We start from the raw sequence: 23,157 nt of genomic DNA, 5'->3' as shown, positions 1-23,157 counted from the left end.
CAGTAGTCATTAGTTTTGCATAGAAAAAGTTTGAAAATTTGTGTTGCAAGACAAGTTTTGTCCATATCGTCCATCAAGTCGATCAACTATCGACGCGTTTGCATTACGGGTAGTTTTAATTCATTTTCATTTAATTCAATTTGTGTCGTCTTGAAGGCGGTGCACCGGACATCGTGAGGACAACGGGCGGTAGATACACGAAGGGCATCGTGGGTTGCATCAGCGACCTCGTGCTGGACTCGGACTTCTCGGTCGCGTTGTCGTCTCCGGCGCAGGCGACCAACACGCACTCGTGCATCCCCTGAAAGAGAGATATCCGTGCCGTCCGACGTGAGGTGGTGGTGTTGTCGGGTCCATCCCGAAGCTAGGATATGAAAATTTAAGGATAACGAATCACACCGCGCGAGGGTGGCGCGCCGCGTCGAGGGAGAGTGCTCCACACAAAAAAGTGCACCCCCCCCGATATGCATCCATGGCGGCCGCGCGTAAACCACGCGCGGTCCAACATTTTTGTACAGACTCATCCTTCCACAGGTGGAACTCTCGAGAATGAAGGCGATTGAGCTGGGTCGGCAACCGACCATCGTCGAGCGCGGTCATCGGGTGATAGGCGGTTTTACTGTAAATATTAATAGGGCTATCCGAGATACCGCGGAGATGTCTATCGTTTGCCTCGCGGCATTGATCCTTGGCGCTGCGGCTTCCTGTCGATCCTTATCGGCCGGTCTTAGAATAAGTTTCAAGTAAGGTTTCAAGTAAGGTTTCTCGTCGGAGGCGTCGGGTAAATGAGATGATGACACGATTTTCCAACGATAAGATTAGACCAGGTGCTGTGCAAACACATCGTTCATCACGCAATTATTAAACAGTTACAATCGTAATTAAATAATAAGTAAATTTAATAATTGGATCATTACTTTCGCGCATTGTGCACTGTCTTTTTTATCCGACGGTCGCAGTTGCTCCATTTGACCGTGCTTTTCGAGAATCGAGATTGTCGAGAAGGAAACTGTTTTCAGAGACAACTATTCATATGATTTCTAAGATTGTTTTTCAGTGTAGAAAAGTGGTAAACTAGGGGCTAATTATAAAATGACAATTGTAAAGTATGAATGGGATATACGATGGAAGTATCGAAGCAACATATCCATTTCTCACGAGACTCATGCTGTTGATAAGGGTTTTAAAGAGATATCACTGCAAGCATGCGTGACAAAGTAATACTTTAATGTACAGTTAAACTAAATAACTGCGACGCATTTTTCTACTCCGTTTCTTCGTAAGCAATTATCACTAAGTAATCCTTTAATGCTAGCAAGATAAAAGCGTAAACTACACTCACTGGTAATTTTAAATTTATTCATTTATAATTAAGCCTTGAGCTGTGCGTGATGTTGTTAAGATTCAAATACCAGTATAGAACAGAAGATAAACGAACAGACAGAAAACTTCGCTATACATATGGTTTTTAACACAATTTATTACTTAGAGATTAATAATTGCTTAATTACTTTATTCAATATTCGTGCCATTCCACACGCGACAATTGCAAACAAAAACTGCCCTCGTTCTTATTTATTTTTTATGCAGAATGTATACACGGAATGTTTCCTTAACTAGAGGATAAAAGCGTCGAAGAAAATCGTTATTTTCAACTTATACATAAATTCTCCACGTTACATATTTTCATAAACTTCCATTAGAATTTATCTGAAATTGGTTAAAGGATGAGTCTATTTGTGGATTCTTTAAAGTTTACGTCTCATGAAGTAAATCATTACTATCTTGACTGTGTGCTGAAACAAAATTTATATTAAATTGGCAAAAGGAGCTGTACTTAAAAGGACATTCAGTGGTGCACAGAGACACATTCTTTATGCAATATGTCTGCAAGAATGTATCATCGACCAAGCCTATCCTTAAAATTTTCTATTTGCTAAATTTATAATATATCTATAATTTTTATAAAATTATAATAACATTACAATTTTACTATTTAAGCTAAAGATAAATTAAAAGTTCACTTGGACCGATAATTTGCAATTTTTTAATTGCTGTTTTATCTGTTTAAAGATTAATACTCTCGTCATAACGATTATATAGGTTTTTGTATTTCTTTAAACCGCGTCGAGGAATAACTAAACCAGGTTAGATTAAACTTAATAGCAAATATACACATTTAGTTCTGATCAAGCTCAGAAAAGTGGAACGTATCGAATCAACTTCAAAATTTTCACCTAATGTCCTTGATTAAACTGTCATTTCAACTTTGTCCATATTCGCATATTAATAGTCGCCTCTCGGAAATTGTTTCGTAACAAAGTTTACGTAAATTAGATTATTATTCGTAATAAAATTTCTACTAATAATGACGTCTATATTACAATAACAGTGAAGTAAATGAAACGGCGAAAGTGCATTAGTTTAATAATTTTGCAAACTGGCATTTCACCCAAATATTGATGCTTAAATTAGCTGCAAGCATAATGTAATAAAAGCTTCAGCATTTGTACGAGAAAATATGCATAGCATTCGAAGGAAATGGAAGTCGTTGCACTGGGACAATGCCCGGCTGGATATAAAATTTGACGGAGCGCGTCTCGAAGACGGCTTTCGGCCTAATATAAAAGATAAAAGTATGTAGAAAAAGCAACCCCTCCGCGTCAATTTTGATTATTCTCTCCGACCGGATGTTACCTTCGACACGAAGTGTTATTATATTCGATCCTTGCGAATTTAAAGCGTTCGAGATTGTCGAAAAATTTGGAGCGCGTTTGAACTGTCACTGGATAAAATCTTTATTAAAAATGCAATAGGAAAATAAAAAAAATGAAATGCTAAATGAAATGAAGAAAATAAATATCACTTGAAAAATGAAATTTGCATGTTATTGGAAACAACATCATCAGTAATAACATTTTTATTAATATAATTTAACGAAAAAATTCATAAAATATTATGATGTCAAGTATTTTTTCCGAAAAATTCATTTTGATTCAACATCAATTTATTTCTGAAACAGAATATAATTATTCAGCAGAAGTAGATAGTGCATAAAAGCAACAGTCATAAAAGTGATGTAATATTGTAACTCGGTTACTCGCAACTCGCGTACTCGCGTAATAGAGTCACGGTGTGGTCTCGCGCTACGCATATACTTGGCGCGAGACACTACCGTGTCTCTTGATAGGCAGTAATAAAGATATTATCCAGCGGCGGTTCAGGCAGCGCGTGCTCGCTGCTCTTACGAATCACTGCGTACCGCAACTTTTCTATATAATAATCATAGAACTTATCACGATCTTTTTCTAGCAGCTAATTGTAAGTCACAAGCGCAGCCACGAGCACGAGTTTTAGTTCCACGACGGTATCGAAGTTGATATATTGTGATTGATACGATAAATACTAATAAAAGTAGAGGAGCTATATCATGGACCAAACACCAACACCTTCATCATCATGTTTACTTCAACGGGGATGTATAATACGCAAAAATACAATCGGGCACGAAGCGCATCTTGATGACGGTTCGCTACTTGCGTCCTCATGAACGATCTCATCCGGTGTTGGACGAACTTTACAAATCATTTATGGGTCTTTAACGTCCGTTTTCATCCGTATGAACCGTATATCATATCTGAAAGATATTTTAAGATTATCAGTACAGCAATAAGTATATTTACGCAAGAATTTGCCTTGTTACGTTAGTAATGGATTAACTTCATCTTAATGAATATTAAGGAGTAAGACGCGTTAATTAAAATCATTGTTAGCGTCTTCGCAATCTAAAGGAATACATATTTGATTGAGTCTCTGTGACCATCTCAATGGCGAGAGTGTGAGATCCACAGATTAATCAATTAATGTTGTAATATTAACTATGGACGAAAAATACTTATGTGTCTGGCTTTGTGTCGTTATAAAGGTAACAAGTTAGTATTTTAACAAAAGCATCATTCGCAGTAATTTGATTACTAATGCAAACTTTCGCATTTAGACGTGATTAATTTAAAATTCAATATAGCTTTGTTCAACGAAGGAAAGCGATGGAAAGAGAGGATAACAATGACACTTTTACACATACGTATAAAAAAAGAAAAACAAATAATATCTTTATTATGCAGATGCTCGTCGCATATTTTTTTATCTTCATAGAGCGTTTCACTCAATCACTTGTGAACACGATTTAGCACTACCGGTCGGAAAAAATCCCAGGTCAATACGTATACACATTCTATCTCACGGCAGAAGAGACAGGGAAAGGGAGGAAAGGAGTGAGGAATGAGAAAACGAGATGGTAATGTAAGACATTGAATAATCGATGAACTTCACTTTTGTCATCGCACGAAAATGATTTTGACCTACTCAGACACACATCATAAAAGCAATCGGCTGTAGTCAATTTTGTACGGATGTTATTTTCGGGACTAAATATATAATGATATATCAAAGGTGAGTGGTAGTCACGTAGAAAGTGTAATAATATACAATTTAAATGATTGTACGTCGAGAGAGAATTAGCGGGCGGGTAATTTATGTCCTCATTAACCCTCTCACGCTTGAGCTTCCGCAAAATGTAACAAAATCAAAGCACTCGTAAAGTAAGCAAAGATATCCTTGGACTAAAAGGATTTATATGTGTTTTGTGTATCTTGTGAAGTATGATTTAATCTTCTGTAATAATTTATCGACAGTGCAGACACTTGAAATAAGGAATTTAACATGTCGCAGTTCTTCAAAATTTATTCGGATTATTGCGCGATTGGACGCCTGAATGTTTCCATTTGAATATTTTCTCGTGCACAGAATTGTACATGTAATGCGTGGGAGGATTAAAGGCACTTTTTCTAGTGTAATTCAATGTACAACATTTCGCGTAAGTATGCATTGAGTGACTCGAGGCTTCTATGCTCGTACGTCATTTTGTACAGCGCGCACTCCGTTCCTTTGCAATTGCAAGTAAACACGTGGGAATTCACGATGCAGGGAACTCCCCGAGAAATCCGAATACGTTCCGCTCGTTTTCTAATTGCAATGCTTCAACTCGGAAATATGGTTCCTGGACGCATTCCACCCAATGCCGTCGGAGATTACTCTCGAGATATTCGCTATGTATTCGAATATTCGATAATAATATTCCAGCTGGAAATTATTCCAAACACTGGAATTCCGCGAGTATCTGCATGCTTGAATCGCGAGTATTCGGATCGATAATTCTACGAGATCACCAACAAACTGCTGTAGCAATTATTATTATCCAACTATGCGATGTTCAAATCTTCGAACAAAGCAATTATAATTTACAATCGAATCATGTCGTAATCGTAATAAGAAACTGGACATACGAGTTGCTATTTGCAGATCGGAATTGAATATTCTGAAGGAATTAATTTTATAATAAATTGATATATCTTAAGAGAAATTATATATTTTAATTATTAATACTCAGATCATACATGTAAAATACTGAGTGACAATTAAAATGCGACTACTTTCGAGTATTCGAGTACCGAGTTGCTCGAAACACGACGGCAAATTTCATTCTAACACCAAAGTAGTGTATCGAAGCTTTAATTACTTAGCTCTTGTGGTTTCGAATTTTTGTGTTTTCCATTCAAAGATCAAAAGAAAATTTTATGCCCTTTCCAGAATCAGCAATTATCACTTAAAACTGTAATAATTTTATTTGCAAATCGAGATAAGTTCTGCAGAAAACGAAATCGACCGATGAATCAAATATTGTTAATTGTTTCCTTCCTGCAGAACTTGATCCCAATTTATTTGCGACACGTCAAATTATTATAAATTGTGAAGGTTTTTTTAGAAACTTTAAAGATTTATAATTAAAAGTATTTAATTAAATGGCGTGAAAAAACTTATGTCTATGTGTATATGTAATATTCATAAGCAAAGTTATTCTTAAAAAGATGTACTAATTGCTTATGATAATTAATATCTACGTAATATTGTATATTATTTATTTATTCATTGAGTAAAGCGCAGTTGTGCAATACAATCAATGCAACTGATCTTGAAACGCATGAGAGAATCAGTTTTAAATGTTCCTCTAATGATCAGTGATAACTATGTGGCGTATTGCTTTCTCATTTATTATACATTGAATTGTGAAAAATCAAAGTCGATTGAAAGAGAATTTAGATTGAAAAAATGGCGTCACATTCTTCATAGATCTGACAATAATTGAATGTCGCTATCACCATTTGATTAAATTATTTCCGTGTATAAATTCTGTCAGTATTTATTAACTGTAATGTTTTTTCATTGAATGAACCACTCGTTACAGAGGAAGAAATGCGCGAGATGGTTAAATGATATCAAAATACGTTAAACATATGAATTAAATAAACTCACGAATCTGTAACAAAATTTATGAATATCGCATCTATGTAGAAGACGCCGTTTTTTCATTGCGCTTATTCAAGCATCGCCTGAGTTGACGTACTTACGATAAGAAAAAAAGAGAGTCACGTAAAAATCGATTTTGAATCTGTTTTTAGGATGCTATAACTGATAAAAATGTCGATTTAATTGTAAAAGACATGCAATCAGACACGTTTAATTTCGCCTGCCGTACAAGCACCTAAACATCGAAGTTGTTCCTTATTCTTTTGAATATACAGGGTAAGCCATTTAAACGAAAATATCATCATGGAAGCCGAATGCATATGTTACGAATAAGGTAGAAAATTAAATTGAAATTTCGAAATTCATGGGAAGGAATACCTTCCACGTTTATCAACGCAATATTAATGGCTTCTCATGATCCTCGTGGAAATAACTTGCCCTGCGTCCCTCGATGTAATCCTGCGCGAAAATAGTTTACTTGTAAAATTCTACGAATTTCAACCCTTTCGCCACTTTAGTTTGTTGGAATTAACGTTCAAGAATAAAGGAAGAACAAGTAAATTAAAATTCTTAAATTCATGCAACTTGCACGAGATTAGAATTTGCATTAATCATACGTAAAAAAACCACAAATTAATGTACAAAAATATTAAGATGTGACTTTTGAAATTTCTTATAAATTAATGAATAAGAAATTCGTGCGAGTTAACTGTAAGTCGTATAATGCAATTTGTACGTGTTATTTACGCGACTGTATGGCACGGCATTTAAATTGGATTAGCGAATTTTAAATCATGGTGTAAGCCTTTGTTTGATATTCTCGGATATGGAAAATTCTCGGAGACAATTGAACTTGTTGCTGACGTTTAGCGAAAGGGTTGAGGCGCGATCACAAACGTTAAGGGAAGAGATTCATTTAGCGGCTCGGAATGATATTCGACGATTACACGCGTGTAATAAAGGCTGACGCGTACGTACTCTCATACGTCATATCCACTTAAAACTTAAAGCAAATCGCTGGATATCATCACCTCAAGACACAAAACGCGGGAAGAAGCACTATATTGAAGAAGAGAAGAAAAAAAATATCAATACATATTAATATATAATAGATATTATATTATTACTGAATATTATATTAATATATGATGCTATATATATTAACTATTTCTATTATGTCCGTCTGCAAAGTCTATTAGAAGAGTCTATCCTGTCGACCTATTCTTACGACCCATGTGGATCTCCTCGGATATAAATGTACACATGTGCGTGTACGCGTGTATCGATGAGCGTGGCATAATCGCCGATCGGGAAAGGTAATTCCTTTTAACGTGTCTCGGAAATCCGCGATTTCGCAAGACGAGAGCGCACGTTTACGATACACGTGTATTGATGCATGTACGAGACTCGACGAGTGATCATGACCACGATCAATCAGTTGATCAATCGATCGGTCAATCCTCGAGAGTCTCCCGTCCTCGTTTCAGACGATCGATGTGTAAGATCTTCGTCATTAAATGTTCGTGACACGCTCGTGGCAATAAAACTAGGATGCTACGTTTGCGATCGTTTGCGATCTCTCGCTTCAATCCTCTCCGGCGTTGTCGTCGGCGTGTCGATGCTTGCGCGCGAGTCAGAAATATTGTAAAACTTAATCTTGGACAGGTAATAATTATCAATATACGGCGAAGATGATTACTCTTCTCGACGGTCACCACAAAATTACTTATTTAATTAATAAAATAATTTAATTCAGAAGATTATCGTGATTTAATTTTCACGAAGAATCTAATGATTTTTTTAAAGATACACTTTTTAAAGATTACTTGAATTGATCATAATGAAAACTTGATGCATCTGTAAGAATAAAAAATTTCCTCTTTATTAATAATGTATTTTATTTTATTATAAAAGCATTAATGTCTTTGGTGAGACGAGAGTCTGTTAATAAAGCTTTGCGCTGTAAGGAAATAATTTAAATCAAAATGAATCTTATATTTCGTACAATATATTTTTATATGAAAAATTGCGAGATGAATGTATAACTAATTGTACCCATCGTGAAGATTTATATTAAATGCTATCTAAATTCATAATCTCATTTGCACGCAAAATATAAATACGTTGTCAGCTTTCTAACAATGTTGAATAAGAGAAAATCGTAATCTCTCTCTTTGAATCTTACCTGTCTAGGATTAACGAAACAATTTCTTTCCCCCCGTAGCAATCTGTGTGTTATACAGTACATCCGATTGCACATGCGACCGAATCGAATGATAATTCGTGAATAACGCTAAAAGTGCGTTATCGCGCGTGAACACCGACGTTCTCCGACGCAGCCTTTGTATCGCGTGATACGACTCCGTATGTTCTTTTCCGAGGGTGTTCGATGAGTGCACACTCTGTTTGCGATCCGATGGAAAATTGCGGACCGCGTGTCGTTACGAGCGACCGATTCGCATCGACGTGTTTTGTACGTGTGTGATTTACGTAAGCCCGAAATTAAGTTGATACGGGTGGCGCGCACCGGCCGGCGCCCGCGCGGCAATGCGGCGTGATTATTTAGTGGATTGTGTACGTATACGTTTGAACACGCAGTGGTTAAATTCATATGAACTATGAGCAAATGTGTGTGTCTCAGCTCATGTTGTCAAAGCATCAATAAAAAAAGAGGTTTTATAAACCGCGTGGTATCCCTTTGTTACTGCTCTGTGACGCCCGCATCATCAAGTATCTCGGATTTTCCTTTACGTTTACCTGACGCTTACTTGCGCCTCAACTCTGCACACAACGAGCTACGTCTTCATAACATGATACTCTCCGCGAAGAATCAACTGCAGCAATGAGAGTTATTGGCATAGGCAAAATCGTTATTTATTGAAATTTATTGAGCACAATTAGTTCTCCTTATATTTTTACACAAGTAAACCTATATTAAAAGTTGTTTGAAATTATGTTTATATGTATATAGAATGTCTTAAGTTATCCTTTACACAAACACACGTGTACATATGCGTATGCTCGTATATTGGTGTACGTTTTTTATATATTTAAATTCATTTCTCTGTAATACCCACGATGCATACTAACAATACATATCAAAGTCTTATGTTACACTGGCAATAATAATTATAGTTATCTGACAAAATACGGAATCTCTGATTTTGGCGCACAGCTACCGCCGCTGTCCTTATTTCCTTTCTTCTTCCTATTATTTATTATTCACCGCTCACGTTGGGCCGCGAGTTTCCTGTGAATTTTCTTCGCTATTTATTAACTTACAAAGTATCTTTTTTTTTAAATTTAGGTTACAAATAGAGCTCCAACGAGCCGTTCGAACATGTTTGATCGTTGATCTTATCAAAAGGACAATAATCTCATTATTTCCAAGTGAATCAGAAAACTCGCATACGTCGGAACGCCGTTTAATTGCTTTGCAATTCTATGTCGCATATCCAGTGCGTATTTAATGACAATTATGACAGTTCTTATTTTCTATCTTATATCAAGAATGAGATTTAGAAACAGACAGCCATGCTTCACGCTAAATTCGCAAGAAAAGATTTATATTTATATACATCGTTACCAATCATTATTTCAGTACAATTCCAAACTAAATGGTTATTAAATTACATTGAGGAAATACAGAGAAAGAGAGAGAGAGAGAGAGAGAGAGAGAGAGAGAGAGAGAGAGAATAGAAACTATATAATGTTATAAAAAAATATTTCTATATCCTATAAATATTCGTTATACATATATATAACATTCTTTAATAATTATGACACGAAGCATCTGCTCATTATTAATGACCAACACGAAGAATTCTTTCTCGTGTCTTCTGATTGATTTTCTTCTAGCGCCGCGTTTCAGTGAATGCGAGATCTCTGATTCTTCTAACATCTACATCGTATAGTTTGAGACATTGAGCGAATACAGTGGAGTCTGTTAATCGATAGTGCGTTATTTTACTTGCTATTTCGGAAGAAGTGACTCTCAAAGACAATGAGTTTACATCTTGAAAAAAGTATCTTCCGTGCTTACAAAAAATCATGTAATAATCGTATAAAAAATCGTAAATCGCAAGTTAGCGTTATTTGAGTTTGTACGATAATCGAATGAAAATCGAGATATCATTTGCGAAAGAATTAGCGTCTATCAAAAGAAGAAGATCTGAAAGATTACCAGATTTTTTACAAGATTTTCTATCTTGCTTTTCCCACGTTGCGTTTTACGTTGCTCGGCAATTTTTTTCTCGCGTCATCTTATTCCTCACGGAGGTAAATATTAATCAGTAAAATTCGTACTGCGAACATTGCTGAATGTTGTCTTCAACAAGACTCGGAAAAGGTACGAGCTAGTTAATTAACGCAAACGTTGTTCTTTATTACAATCGACACTGGGTTTTACTGGGCTACGTCTCGTCTTCAATGAACCGAGTCGTGATTGTTATATACTATACAATAACAATATCGAATTCGTTCGAACAACAGTTGCTCTCGCGCAGCGACTTTGTGAATCGATTGGAATGAGAGTGACGTAAACTGTCTAACTTTATTTTATCGCTTTCGCATTGAGTGGAAGAAAGTAAAAGAAGTAACTTTGATGTTTCCTAATTCTTCTCTTACGTCACTCCCATTATTATAAACTCGTATGTCAGAGACGGGCGCAATACTACCGATGTCGCATAAATCAACATGTTTCCTTAAATTCCATTTTTCATCAAACATCGTAATTTCCTTATAAGAAAATTTTCGCACATTTATTTATGACATATTTTACATTCAAATATTTGCTAGAGAGACTGAGATAATTTTATTTATTAACTGCCAATTCGTAACGTGTAATAATAATGAGCAATGTAGAGAATCTCGCACACACAGAGAAGAATGATTGTACATTCTTATAGAATAGAATAAAAAAATACAAAGATAGGTTTTTTTACTAACAATTGATTTACGAAAGAAGTAAACTCGAATAAAGCCCGTCTCTGTTACATGGCACCTATATACGCATTACAAATTCTGCGTCCTTGCTTCACTCAGTCTTCTCAAAGGGTCGCGCATAACAAGCCCTCCCGAGGGTTCTTTACGACCACGATTAAACGTCGCCTCGGTTCGTCAAGTATTCTATTACGACGAGGCTGACAAGAATTACATCGTTACATCGATGACTAATCGTGATCTTCAGAACCATGGCTTTCTTCGTTCCTCATCCTCCTTCTTGGATTTCTATTCTGCTCTACCAGTAACTCGTCTATAATTCATTCCGAATAAAATAGTCTACGCTAAGTAGTACTACGGAAGTAGTAATGGGTAACTATAAAACCAAAGTGTAAAAAAGAAGGCATTCTTTCCATTACCACACTGTTAAAGTTCGCTTTCGTTAACATCGCTTTTTATTTGAACATGCGTAGCATTTTGTATAATAAATATAAGTGAATTAAAATGTATAAAAGTATTTTTATATAGTATTTTATTATTTTTATGACTGCGATATCAAATATTTTCAAGATTTAACAGTTTTAATTAAAAAAATGATAATACGAACAGATTTTACAATTTTTAAATTCATTTCAATTTTGTGTTAGCAATAACTAAATACCAAATGTGGAACGAAAACAATTCGTAATTTGAATAAAAGGAATATTTTTCATTCTTTCAATTATAAAAATATTTCTAGTTTTTCCAAACAGATTTCAATTTTTTAACTCATATTTTTCAGTATGTATAATATAATATATCGAAATTTCCAACATGCTTATTTACTTAATAACATATTAATCGCTTTAATTAAATGCTTCGATTAAATAATTCGGAGCATCTTTTACAATATAATCTTTTGATCTACTTTACAAAACGTTTCGATACTTCTAAAAATATAAGTAAAATTTAAAAAGTATTTCATATCTTATTTAAGAATTTGTAAGCTGTTTAAACAAAGGTACCATTTTAGTTAGAGTCCCTATAATAAGAGTCTTGCCATAAGGCGATCGGGGCAAAATCCTGCGAGAGAGAGGGATACATTGGGTGCTTTCCAATTACTTACACATCTTAACATAAAAGCATTTTATTGGCTATATATTATTTAAAAAACCTTACAAGATAATATATAGCCAATAAAATGCTTTTATGTTAAGATGTGTAAGCAATTGGAAAGCACCCAATGTATCCCTCTCTCTCGCAGGATTTTGCCCCGATCGCCTTATGGCAAGACTCTTATTATAGGGACTCTAATTTTAGTGTAATTGGAATATTTAAAATATTTTAAAGGCTAACAAATTTTATACAAAAAGTAAGTGACACTCTTTAAAAATAATATTGAACGAAACTCGTACGATATAAAGAATGTTGGATTATACGATTAAAATGAGAATCGCGCGCGACTAACTTTATCCTACCAATCACACTAAATCGTTGCGTTCGTAATCCACCGTTGTTTGATTTACACACGGAGGCGGCCGAAGTACTATTTCGATTTTCAACTTTTAATGTATGTACGTGAACACACACCTGTTTTTATAAAACTTCTGAAATACAGACAAGTTGAGATAGATATTTTTTTAAACATTGGTAACTGTTAGAAATTAGTGTCGTAAGTTTTAACTCAAGCATTCTGTCATTATTTAAAATTAATAGAATTTGTCTCATTATGCAGAATGTTCTGCACATCCTGTATAACAACTTTTTATAATTATTGCAAACTCTCCGATAATATTTATTTAACAATACATCCTCGAGTGACCGGTGGAACGGCGAATACTTTACGTTACAATCAAAATAGTGCATTCGCCCAGCCTCGAAATTTACGGACGGTTGAGAAACGGCTCAATCCTTTTCAGCTCCAATCAACCACACTATCACAAATCATTCGGAAAGCGCATAATCTATAATATATGTGTGTAATATATGTACTCCGCGCGATTTCATTAATTACTTTCATCGTCGAACGAATCCTCTATTTAACACTCGTAGTAGAAGTCTAACAATTTCTACTTTTCTGAGGGGCCGCGGCACCTCCTTCGGAAACTCTTTCACTTAACACGTATATGGATCGATGTGTGTACTTTTTTTATTTTTTCTTTCTGAAGGGGGATACATCGAGAGACGTTTAGGAGCGAAATGGAATCGTGAATTACGCTGCATCTTGCTGCAATCATGTCGTTGGCGCGTTCGAGGAGGGCGGCGTGTCACGCCAGATTGAGCTGCCGGAATGGCTGATCGTAGTGATCTAGAAGAAGCACGGATCACCGTTAAAACACTCGCTCTTATCTCCAGTTAGCGAGTAATGTTACTGCAAATAATAAAGTCGTGTTTATCTGATTCTGCTCGAATTCATGAATCCCCTGTAATCTGCTATATGAGCGGATTTCACCAATTTTGTTATGATTGCATTATTCAATTAAGTGCTAAATATCCGTAATACCGTCAAAAACCGTTAATTGTGTAAAAAGCATTATTCTGTGATACAGATCTATTGGCGTATACAATTATCCTGTGATACAGACCATTTGCATATACAAATACTGTACACAAAGCAACAGCAACTTTTCTTATTTAATTCATTAATCGAAAAATATCACTGTCAGTATGCTTCGATAAAGTTACATAGGTCTATTAATAGTTTTGGCATTTATACTATTAATACTACTAATTCTAATTGGGATATTTAAATCTAACATGTGTAATAAAATTATTTTTACAATTTTTCGAATTTTTTCCATTTTGTTCGGAAACTTTTATGAAAGACTCAATGAATCGCAATAACTCTGCTACGATTTATGTTGATTGTAACAAGACAATCCGTGACTCTTGCGAGTTATTACCTTATTGTCGTGTCCGATCAATGGCGTCTCCGCCGTAGTTTCGTCGCTGGGACGATTCATGTACGGGTGTGGTGGTGGCACGTAAATCGGTTTAGAATGACTGGCGACTTGCGCGTAAATCGTCGGCTCCTGGATCGGCTGTCTGCGCGTCAAAGTCGACATGGGCAGCAGCTGGGGCCGCTGAATACTGGAAATTTGCACAGGCTGGTAGCAGTTTGGAGGTATTCGCCGGTTTCCCCGTAGCGTTAACTCGGCGTATGTTAGCTCGGATCCCTGCTGAGAGACGGTATTATTTTCTATTAAACTTGCATTTGCAGGTTTTCAATCAATTACAAAAACAGAAAGCGATACGTTATATTCCATCCATTTTGTTAATAAATTTGATCAGTTCGTTTATTATAAAATAAATGCTTAACTTGTAAATTAATAAGACATTAATTGGAGAAGTACTTAGAGGACCAAATTAATTACTCTCCATATAATAATTAGACGATGCTAAAGCGGTTGACTTGGATGTATAATTGGGTATGTAATTACAGAAATTATGCTCTGATCTGTAAGCTTACATTGTTTGTCGTTGCGAACGTATTCACTTCAGGACGTTGCTGCTGCAGCACGTATCGCGGCGATGCTCCTTTGCACAGTTCCGCGTATGAATTTTCTACAATGGGATAACATACAGAGAAATTATTTTACTGCTTTTCTGCTAATAAAGTCGTGTATCTCATGCTTGCGTTATAGCTGATTAACCGAAACAAAACTGCAAATTTCTTGATCTCAGTCAATAGTTATATAACATATTAAAATGAATATTTTTGAGAAATATTAATTATCATTAATTTATATCGGTGCAAAAAGATTGGAACGAGTACAATTTAATTTGTGTGACAAAATAGAGAAAAGAACGCATATGTACAGTATTAAAAAATTGATAATTGTTCAAAGCGATCCATGATTAATTTAGAGAGACTCTTGTTCCTGCTAGTAAATGATTATAACGAAGATTTCGCTTTCTCCAGAAGCAGATCCAACAAATTCAATAGAAAAGGTAGCGAGCAACACTTTATTAATTTATAATTGTAACGACACGTGTACACGTTTATCCTGCAATTTATCCGCAGATAAATTAGATTGGGAAGCATGCTGTGACGTAAAGTGATAGGTTCTCTCTCACCATTCGCGTGTGGTATTATATCAGGATTCTTCTCAAAGCTCTCGATGCTATCGGCGCTGAGGGGCAAGGTCGACGATTTGTCACGTGGAGAAGAAGCGCCGGTTCCCGATGCCGCCAGGTTTGCCATGCCGCCATCGTCATGGGAGTCCTTGTCCTCCTGAGATCGGGGTCGATAGCGTAGCCTGACAGCGAGCACGATCATGAAGATCACGAGGAGCAACCCTGCTGTGGCTCCCACTACGGCGGCCAGCAATGGACCCGACAGCATAACTGGAGTCAGGGCTGCAAATTGTATTCAATTGCTTCGAGGCAAAATACCAAGAAAGGAGGAAAGAACAACGAAAAATAAACGAATTTTTATTTCATCTGAGACACCTTTCACATTCATCCCCGCAATAAATGTCATCACAAAACAAGATTTGAATGTAGAGGAATAACTAAAAATCAATTGGATATAGATGTGATTTTATTTTCATTGCATAGACATCGAGGGCTATCATTGTCTTTTAATTTTCTTTATCCGGATATGTTAAGTTTTATTATAATATTTTTATAACGTTTGTATTTATGTATTATATGTTATATATGTATATGTTTATTTTCTTAGATGTTTGAATATTACTACATAAAATGTCAGAAATATGTAATATAGTTACAATATTTCAAAACTCTTTAAAAATTTTAGATATTAAATATATTCGACTTTAAACTCCTCATTTGAAAATAAGAAACAATGTAGCTTTAGCTTTTATTAGATTATCAAAAAAAGATTTTTTTATTTTGTTAAAAGAACGTTAATAAAATTAACAAATCGTCAAATGCGTAAAACGCGATAAAATTGTTCCACTTTGCGAGAAACGTCGCAAAACTGTTTCTCATGAATGTTTATTCTATGTCTATTCGATTATAGATAAAGCAATTCTGATTTCTAGAACGGCTTTCTCTTCGCTTTTGTACAATCAACGTAATCCTTATGGAAAAAATTTTATTTGCACTGCGATTACTTTGATCGCGGCTGATCGAATCGAGAAAATTGTGCTGAGAAATCAAGTGCACGTGGTCAATCTATAATCTGCAGAGAACTCGTCATGTCTAATGCAACGATTTTTCGACTGGCAATAATCATTTGTCGTCAGTCGATATCGATGCAATGAATAATTTTTGTTTTTATTACACTCCTAAGAAATGTGTATGTACATGAGCTCATAAAAAAGGGAAAGAAATACGCGCCTCGCGTGTCGAGAATATTCATGAACGAGAGTTGCACGTAAATTTATAAATGCAAATTATGACAAATTACAGCGATCGCGTGAAGTAATGCACACGCAGGGACGTTCTCCGACTTACAAAAATTATACATGTATATCGTTCGAGCAATATAACTCTTTTGTACTATTATAAAATACCAGCGCGCGCGCGGGTGATGCGATGAACGCATCACGTTTTCACTCGCGCTTTTCCGACGCGTTTCTCGCCGCGGGGATCTTACGGATATCCTATCTGCGCGAATTTTCATTCACGTGCAATTAAAGTCTGCTGAGCTGTAGCTTGCAACGTAAATCTAGCTCGAAAGCAAGAGCACCATGCGTCCGCAAGCATCCTGTGCGTCGCTCATATGTTAAAGGTACATGCGTGCGTCGGGGTGTGCCTGTACGTGCGTGGCTCATAAAAAATTGATCGTAAAAAACATGCACGTATAACGTTTCTCTTAGCTACGGCGCGATCGTAAAGACGGCGCGGCGTGGTTTGAATCTCCCTGCGATGGATAGGGAGCCTGGGCTTAAAGCAGAAGTTTATCACGATATCTGAGCGATTGCGAAATGCGATGGAAATTTATAACGTTCCTTGTATTTTAGAGACAGGCTGATTATTGCATTGCCATTATTGCTGTTTCATCATTAAAATATTCACATCACGAATTTTATCGAATAATTATTCCGTATTTTACCTTCCTTTTTGGATAAAATATACCAAAATAATTTAAATTTTCTGATTTTTTTTAAATATAAATGTTGTTAAATTAAAACTATATTCTAATATATGTATATTCAGTCAGATTCGATAATTAAATAATTTAGAAAGCATATTAAATAATCGCTAAAATTCCGCATAATTAATTCATATAAAAATAAAACAGAAATTTAATTTTTCATTATTGCTTTAATTTTTACTAGTATTTTTCTCAATTTAGAGAAATTTTCAATTATTATTATTTGAAATATTACGATCATGAAGTTGATCTCGCTCAAATATTCAAACTTTCCTTCCGCGATTAATATATAGATATTTAGCTGGCGGAACTAATTCAAACGATAATTTCCAAACTCTTTCAGCAAATGTTAAACTTGCATGTATTATTCTCATGAGAGTTGAATCGAAATTCTTTATCATCAAAAAATAATCCTTCCCCTCTAAGATACGTAGTCGACGAGTGTTTGTGCAGATCATAGATCATGCGACCGCATTAGCAATGAATTTGGGATTCAAATGCACTCCATTCCGAACTGCTGTGGTACTCAAGTTCGAGGCTAATCAAAATCCACTTATATTTGCGAACTCTGTTAAATGAATGCCCCTCCGTTGGCTCGTTCCTGTTCCGGTAGCTTCTCTCTGCTCCTTTCTCCCAGGGTAATATTAAAGTCAAAGATGCGTCAACATTCGCGAGCATCAAACTAAGCTAATGACGATTTGAATTCAAATCCTCTGTACGTGGATACTGCGCTTATTCACGCTAAAAGCGAAAATCTTGAATATAATTTTAGTTGAAAGCCAAAGAAAAAAAGAGAAAAATGAGAAATAATTGATAGCTAGGAAATATGAATCTTTTGACTATTTACAAAGTTAATTATATTGAAGTAGAATGTAAAAGCATTTAAATAATACTTACAATTAGAGATGCAATAAAGACAAAATCAATAGTGCTCATCAAAATACTTTAAAAAATACATTAAAATATGTTTAAACAGTGATCTTTTTCTTAGAAAAAAGAATATTAAGTTTTTACATGTTCTAGAAGCAATAATCTCTGCATATATAAATTAATAATTAATAATTTCAAACATACGTACAATTTCTCTTCTTCAATTTCTTTTCGTAATAATAAATAAGAGGAATAGACGAACAATCGGTCTCTTTCAAACTTTTAATTAATTTAAATTAAATCTTCCGAATTTATTTTAGACTGTCTTACGCGAAACGTCTCATGATACAATAGATAAATGTGAACAAATCTTCGGTGCATGACTCGAGTTCTTCGTGCAATAAGGCTGCGTTCCGTTGTACACGTCACTTCTGCGTGCAGCTTTATTGTCTTCGAACTTAAGCTGTTTTCACCTTATCCATTAATTTACAAAAGATTAATTGAAAGCGCTGTTTCAGGAACTCCGCCGCGCTACACGCTAACATTGCCTCGCATAATCCGCTTCACTCACCAAACTCGGATTACTTGGTCGTGACAGAATACTGTCTGGACTAATCGTGCGTCAGAAAAAGAGTCACGTAATAAGACGTAAATAAGACATTAAGGATTTACGTGAAACAGCATCAATTCGCGATCGCAGCATGACCGAAACGCTCAGACTTATCAGAGCAACGTATGCTTCAAGTAAAGAGATTAAAATGTCGTGAAATAAAAATCCCCGAAGGTTTTCTGCACGGTACGTGTCGATACGTATGTGCCAATGTACATGCTGTCAATCCGTTGACAGCCTACTGACAGTTTGCCTACCGTGAGTGAGAACTCGATTTTTCGTTTCTCGTCCAACTGCCTGAGGGAACTCCGACACGCCTCCCGTAATGCCACGTACATGTATGTACACGTACATCTTCACCGTCGACAATCTCGACAAGCTGGAGGATCAAGCTTGGCCGCGCAGCAATTTTGGATGAATGCCCCTCAACAGAGCTTACAAGCACGAGCGGTCGTCTTAGCGGTGCCCCTCGGAAACAAGTTCTCCTGTCTTTGCCCCGCGTGTGTGCTAGCTGTTTACAGGACATGCCAGGGGAGTCGACTTCCGCCAAGAATGCACGGCGAGTCCTTCGATTAGCATATCTGCTACGGTAATCTTCACGGTGTTGTTGGTAACGTTGTCGGTGTGTATGTATCACGCCGATGACGAAAGTGTATGTAATAGCGTAATCGCATTTAAGAGCAAATACACACCCCCCTGTTATTAGGTATGAGGCACGCCGTTTGTTAGCGCTGGGGCCAAACTGCTTATGTAAACGATTTGCCGCGAGTGCCATTGCGAAAGCTAACAACACGGGGAAGAAGACAACACGGATTATTACGTTTATTTACGATAATGCTTATCAAAAGAGCCACCTGAGTTAATAAGGATGCTTCGTGTACCAAGATTGGTTAAGATTGGATAATGCTGATGCGCTGCTTGTAATTCATAATTTTAGGTCTGTTATAAACCGCTGCATACTTTAAGATTTGTACTTTGCAGTAACTAACCACAGCAAAATGATTTTTTGAAAGAAAAAGGAATATTATTATCAATGTCAAAATAAGAGATGCAGGTTTTTCGAATAAAATTATTCTGGAATAATTGATTGATATTTTTGTACTTGTACATGTTGTACAGAAATGTCTAACTATCCAACAAAATTATAATTTTTCGTCCTTCGTGTCACGTATTAAACATGATTAACAATGTGCATCATAATGCATAACGACAAATATATGAAAAAATGGAGAGAACATGATCATGTATTTGAAAACATCCAAAATGTTTTATTCACCTGAATGTAACATATAAATCATTTTTTTCACGTAGTAAATATTGCAGCGAATAATATTTGTCATATTTAAACACGAATGAAGAGCTACGCTTTGAATGTTTATTAGATATACGGTAGCAGCGTAGGATACGCCCTTTTTATACTCGTTAAATCTTACGCTAGAAAAAATTAATTTATGATTAATTTAACATGCAAAAGCGTCAGCAGTGCTTTTCATAATCTGTCACAACACAGACATACATTTTTTTTGTATTTTGAATGATACATGATGAGAGAAAATTTATACATACACGTACGAGCACATGCAAGGAAAACTTGCAAGCAGAAGATCGAGTATACATACACGGAAACAAAATATAATCGTAGCTAACGTAGACGCAGCAAGTTGCATTTATTAGTCTGACTAAAAAACAGCCAGAGCTTCAACAACGATGACGATGAAGCATAATGCAGACAATGCTTTGTGTAACAGATATTTGACGCATGCAGATCTGACCGTATCGTACGAACAATGTATTTCACGGAATTTTCTGGCGACTGTCCTTGATTAAATGATATTGAAATTGCTCGACAGAGAAAATCTATATTTTGAGTGCAAAACAGATATGCAAATTTTTGAATATTCCACATAATAAAGTTTTAATATTTTGCAAAACATTGACTAATTATTTTATGTTAAATTTCAACCTTTTATTGATAATAACTTAGCTTTTGATATTATAAAATATCAGTATTTCTTAAAGTTAAAGACTCTGAAGTAACAAAGATGTGATAAAGTATAAGAAATAATATTACTGTTACAGAGAATATTAATGAAGCAGTACATAACCAGAAAGCAGACATGAACAAACGAATCAAACAGATAAGTGAACTACTGCTCTTGCAAATAATCGAAAATGAAATACGAAACTCGCAGACAACTATCTCTCTCCTAATATTTGTACGGTGCATCGATATGCCTTCCATTATGCATTGGATTCTGGATCTATTTATTCTTTCTTCATTATGTGCATATAATTTTCTTCATACTTTCGGGCTTTAGATACATCGATCGGCGTTGCAGCTCGAGTTGCACGAAATTTGGAAACGGCACAATCCGAACAAACGCACGATAAAATAATAGATATCCAAAACGCGAGTAAACTGCGAGCACGAGTCATCCGCTGCAGAATCTCGCGACCGATGCTCTTCAAGATGTCCACGGTCTGGAGACGTAACCCGAAGTGTACATACTTGAACAGCCAGAATCGACGTAATTGATCCTCGTACAGTTCTCTCGACAGCGACGACGACGTCGCTCATCGCCGCAAACGTGCGGCCACTAATTCCTTGCACGAAAAGCACCATGGACTCGTCGTTACAACAACAGCGGGATGTCGGGTTCGGTGAGGGAGAAGAGGGAGGCAAGACGTGTTCCATTGTGGTATCTGGACCCTACCTGGGAACTGCTGATGCTCCTGGGTATTACTCTCCTGAACAAAGTGCGGACTGTGGAGGACCGTGGCGTCGCTCATGGCGTACGCCGTCATGATCCTGAGGGACAGCACGAGGCCGGACTGGCTCCTCTCGGCCGGCAGATCCGTCACCTCGAGCATACTCGGTGTCAGGCTCGTCGCAGACGCCAGCAGACGCCTGGTATCGGCGTCGAAGACCTGCAGCACGTAGGTGGCCGTGTTCGCGTCGAAGTACTCGCTCTCGGCACAGCTCACTCTCACGGTGGTCCGGCTCTCCTCCCGGATCGTGCAATTCTCCGGCGAGGGTGGTTGCGCCAGCCTCTCACCTGCTATCGGAAGTGGCACAACACACCGACCTCAGCCTTCGTCTAAGTGACTCCAGGGCGCGTGGGATAGCACTTGGGATACGAGGGATATAGTCCCTACGGCGACTTGTGAAACCGAGAGTTCACGACTATGGGGAATGACCGGTAAGGATAACGGCTGGTATTCGCTACCAAATAAGGGAGGGATGTATGCCAGATAAATGGCGGAAAATTATGACTGTGGCCAGTAGCGGTATCTGACAAGCTTGTTTTGAATAATGAACTTGTGAGAGTAATCGATGAGCTCGCGTTATCCCGCGATTAACGAGATTAACAAGACTGACAAGTTGTCAGACTGAAATATCCCGGTTTATAAATCTGATAAACTAAAGGGTTAAAAATAATAATTTATTATGATTTTTTATATAAAAAAGAGATTCAAATTTCAAAACTTTTATAAAAATTAATAATAACATCAATATGCATCGAGATAGAAATTCGTAGCTTTTGCCAAATTAATCTTTTGTTAAATGCAATCCTTTCTTTGAGAGCAAAGAAAAATATTACAAGTAATTCACATTGATATTTGCATTTAATAAACTTTGTATTTTAATTTCCAAAACAATTTAATATATGTATATTCAAAGATGTGAGCATAGTTTTGTTCGAATGTGCGATATTATCTAATAATATAATCGTTAGAAATAATCGATACATGTAATAATTAAACAAAATAATACTGGTAATAAAAAATACTCATACGTTTGATTTGAACATTTCGACGTTGAAATTAAAAACTTTTGTTCATAACAATTATACTATCCGAAGAAAGATTGAGTCGTAAAAAGACTGATTGATGTGATGTGACTGATTGATTGACCGCAAAAGTACTCGGCATTTCACGCGTAATTTATCGTAGTCCATCGAGGAATCATCAAGACACGCGTAGCTGAGCGAAGCTTGATCAACCGTAATATTGCTCGCCATAATGCGGCCACGCGATTTCGTGAGTTTGATGGTGCGCGATCTCTTCGAGAGAGCTTGATCACACCGATGGATTTCCATGAAATCTGCCAATCGTTCGTCACGCTGCAGCACCGACGTATTTTAATGCAAAACGTCAAAATGCAATCGATACCCGCCAGTCGTCGGGCGGAACGAATCGATTCGTGCGCATATTTTTGTCATTTTTATCGTCTCAAAAACTGTCATATGATAGCGTGGAGTTCTTTAACGCGGTACTCGTACTCATTTTATTGCACACAAACACATATCTTTCGAGAAATTAA

General features: G+C 36.3%; 2 protein-coding genes across 10 annotated transcripts in view; one reads left to right on the top strand and one right to left on the bottom strand.

The window, feature by feature from the left end:
- The window catches only part of LOC105287866 (pikachurin), an 82,381-nt gene extending 72,870 nt beyond the window's left edge, over window positions 1-9,511 (top strand). For all 3 annotated transcript variants that reach the window (XM_011353696.3, XM_011353697.2, XM_011353698.2), the window contains one exon: window positions 157-9,511. In XM_011353696.3, the coding sequence (XP_011351998.2) occupies window positions 157-305 (149 nt within the window). In that variant the 3' untranslated portion in view covers window positions 306-9,511. The remainder of the gene's footprint in view (window positions 1-156) is intronic.
- A 3,884-nt stretch (window positions 9,512-13,395) lies between these two features.
- LOC105287868 (nephrin) overlaps window positions 13,396-23,157 on the bottom strand; it is a 215,526-nt gene continuing 205,764 nt past the window's right edge. The window contains exons 13-17 of one of the 7 annotated variants that reach the window (XM_011353701.3): window positions 21,548-21,892; window positions 15,364-15,645; window positions 14,756-14,850; window positions 14,190-14,465; window positions 13,396-13,594 (exon numbers count right to left, since the gene is read on the bottom strand). In XM_011353701.3, coding sequence (XP_011352003.1) covers window positions 13,520-13,594; window positions 14,190-14,465; window positions 14,756-14,850; window positions 15,364-15,645; window positions 21,548-21,892 — 1,073 coding nt within the window. In that variant the 3' untranslated portion in view covers window positions 13,396-13,519. The remainder of the gene's footprint in view (window positions 13,595-14,189; window positions 14,466-14,755; window positions 14,851-15,363; window positions 15,646-21,547; window positions 21,893-23,157) is intronic. The other 6 variants (XM_011353702.3, XM_011353704.3, XM_011353703.3 and 3 more) reach the window with 6 other exon arrangements.

This window comes from Ooceraea biroi, chromosome 8 (assembly GCF_003672135.1).
Source record: "Ooceraea biroi isolate clonal line C1 chromosome 8, Obir_v5.4, whole genome shotgun sequence".
Taxonomy (NCBI): Eukaryota; Metazoa; Arthropoda; class Insecta; order Hymenoptera; family Formicidae; genus Ooceraea; species Ooceraea biroi.
Note: the sequence above shows the minus strand (reverse complement) of the source record. Positions and strands in the feature narration are given on the sequence as shown.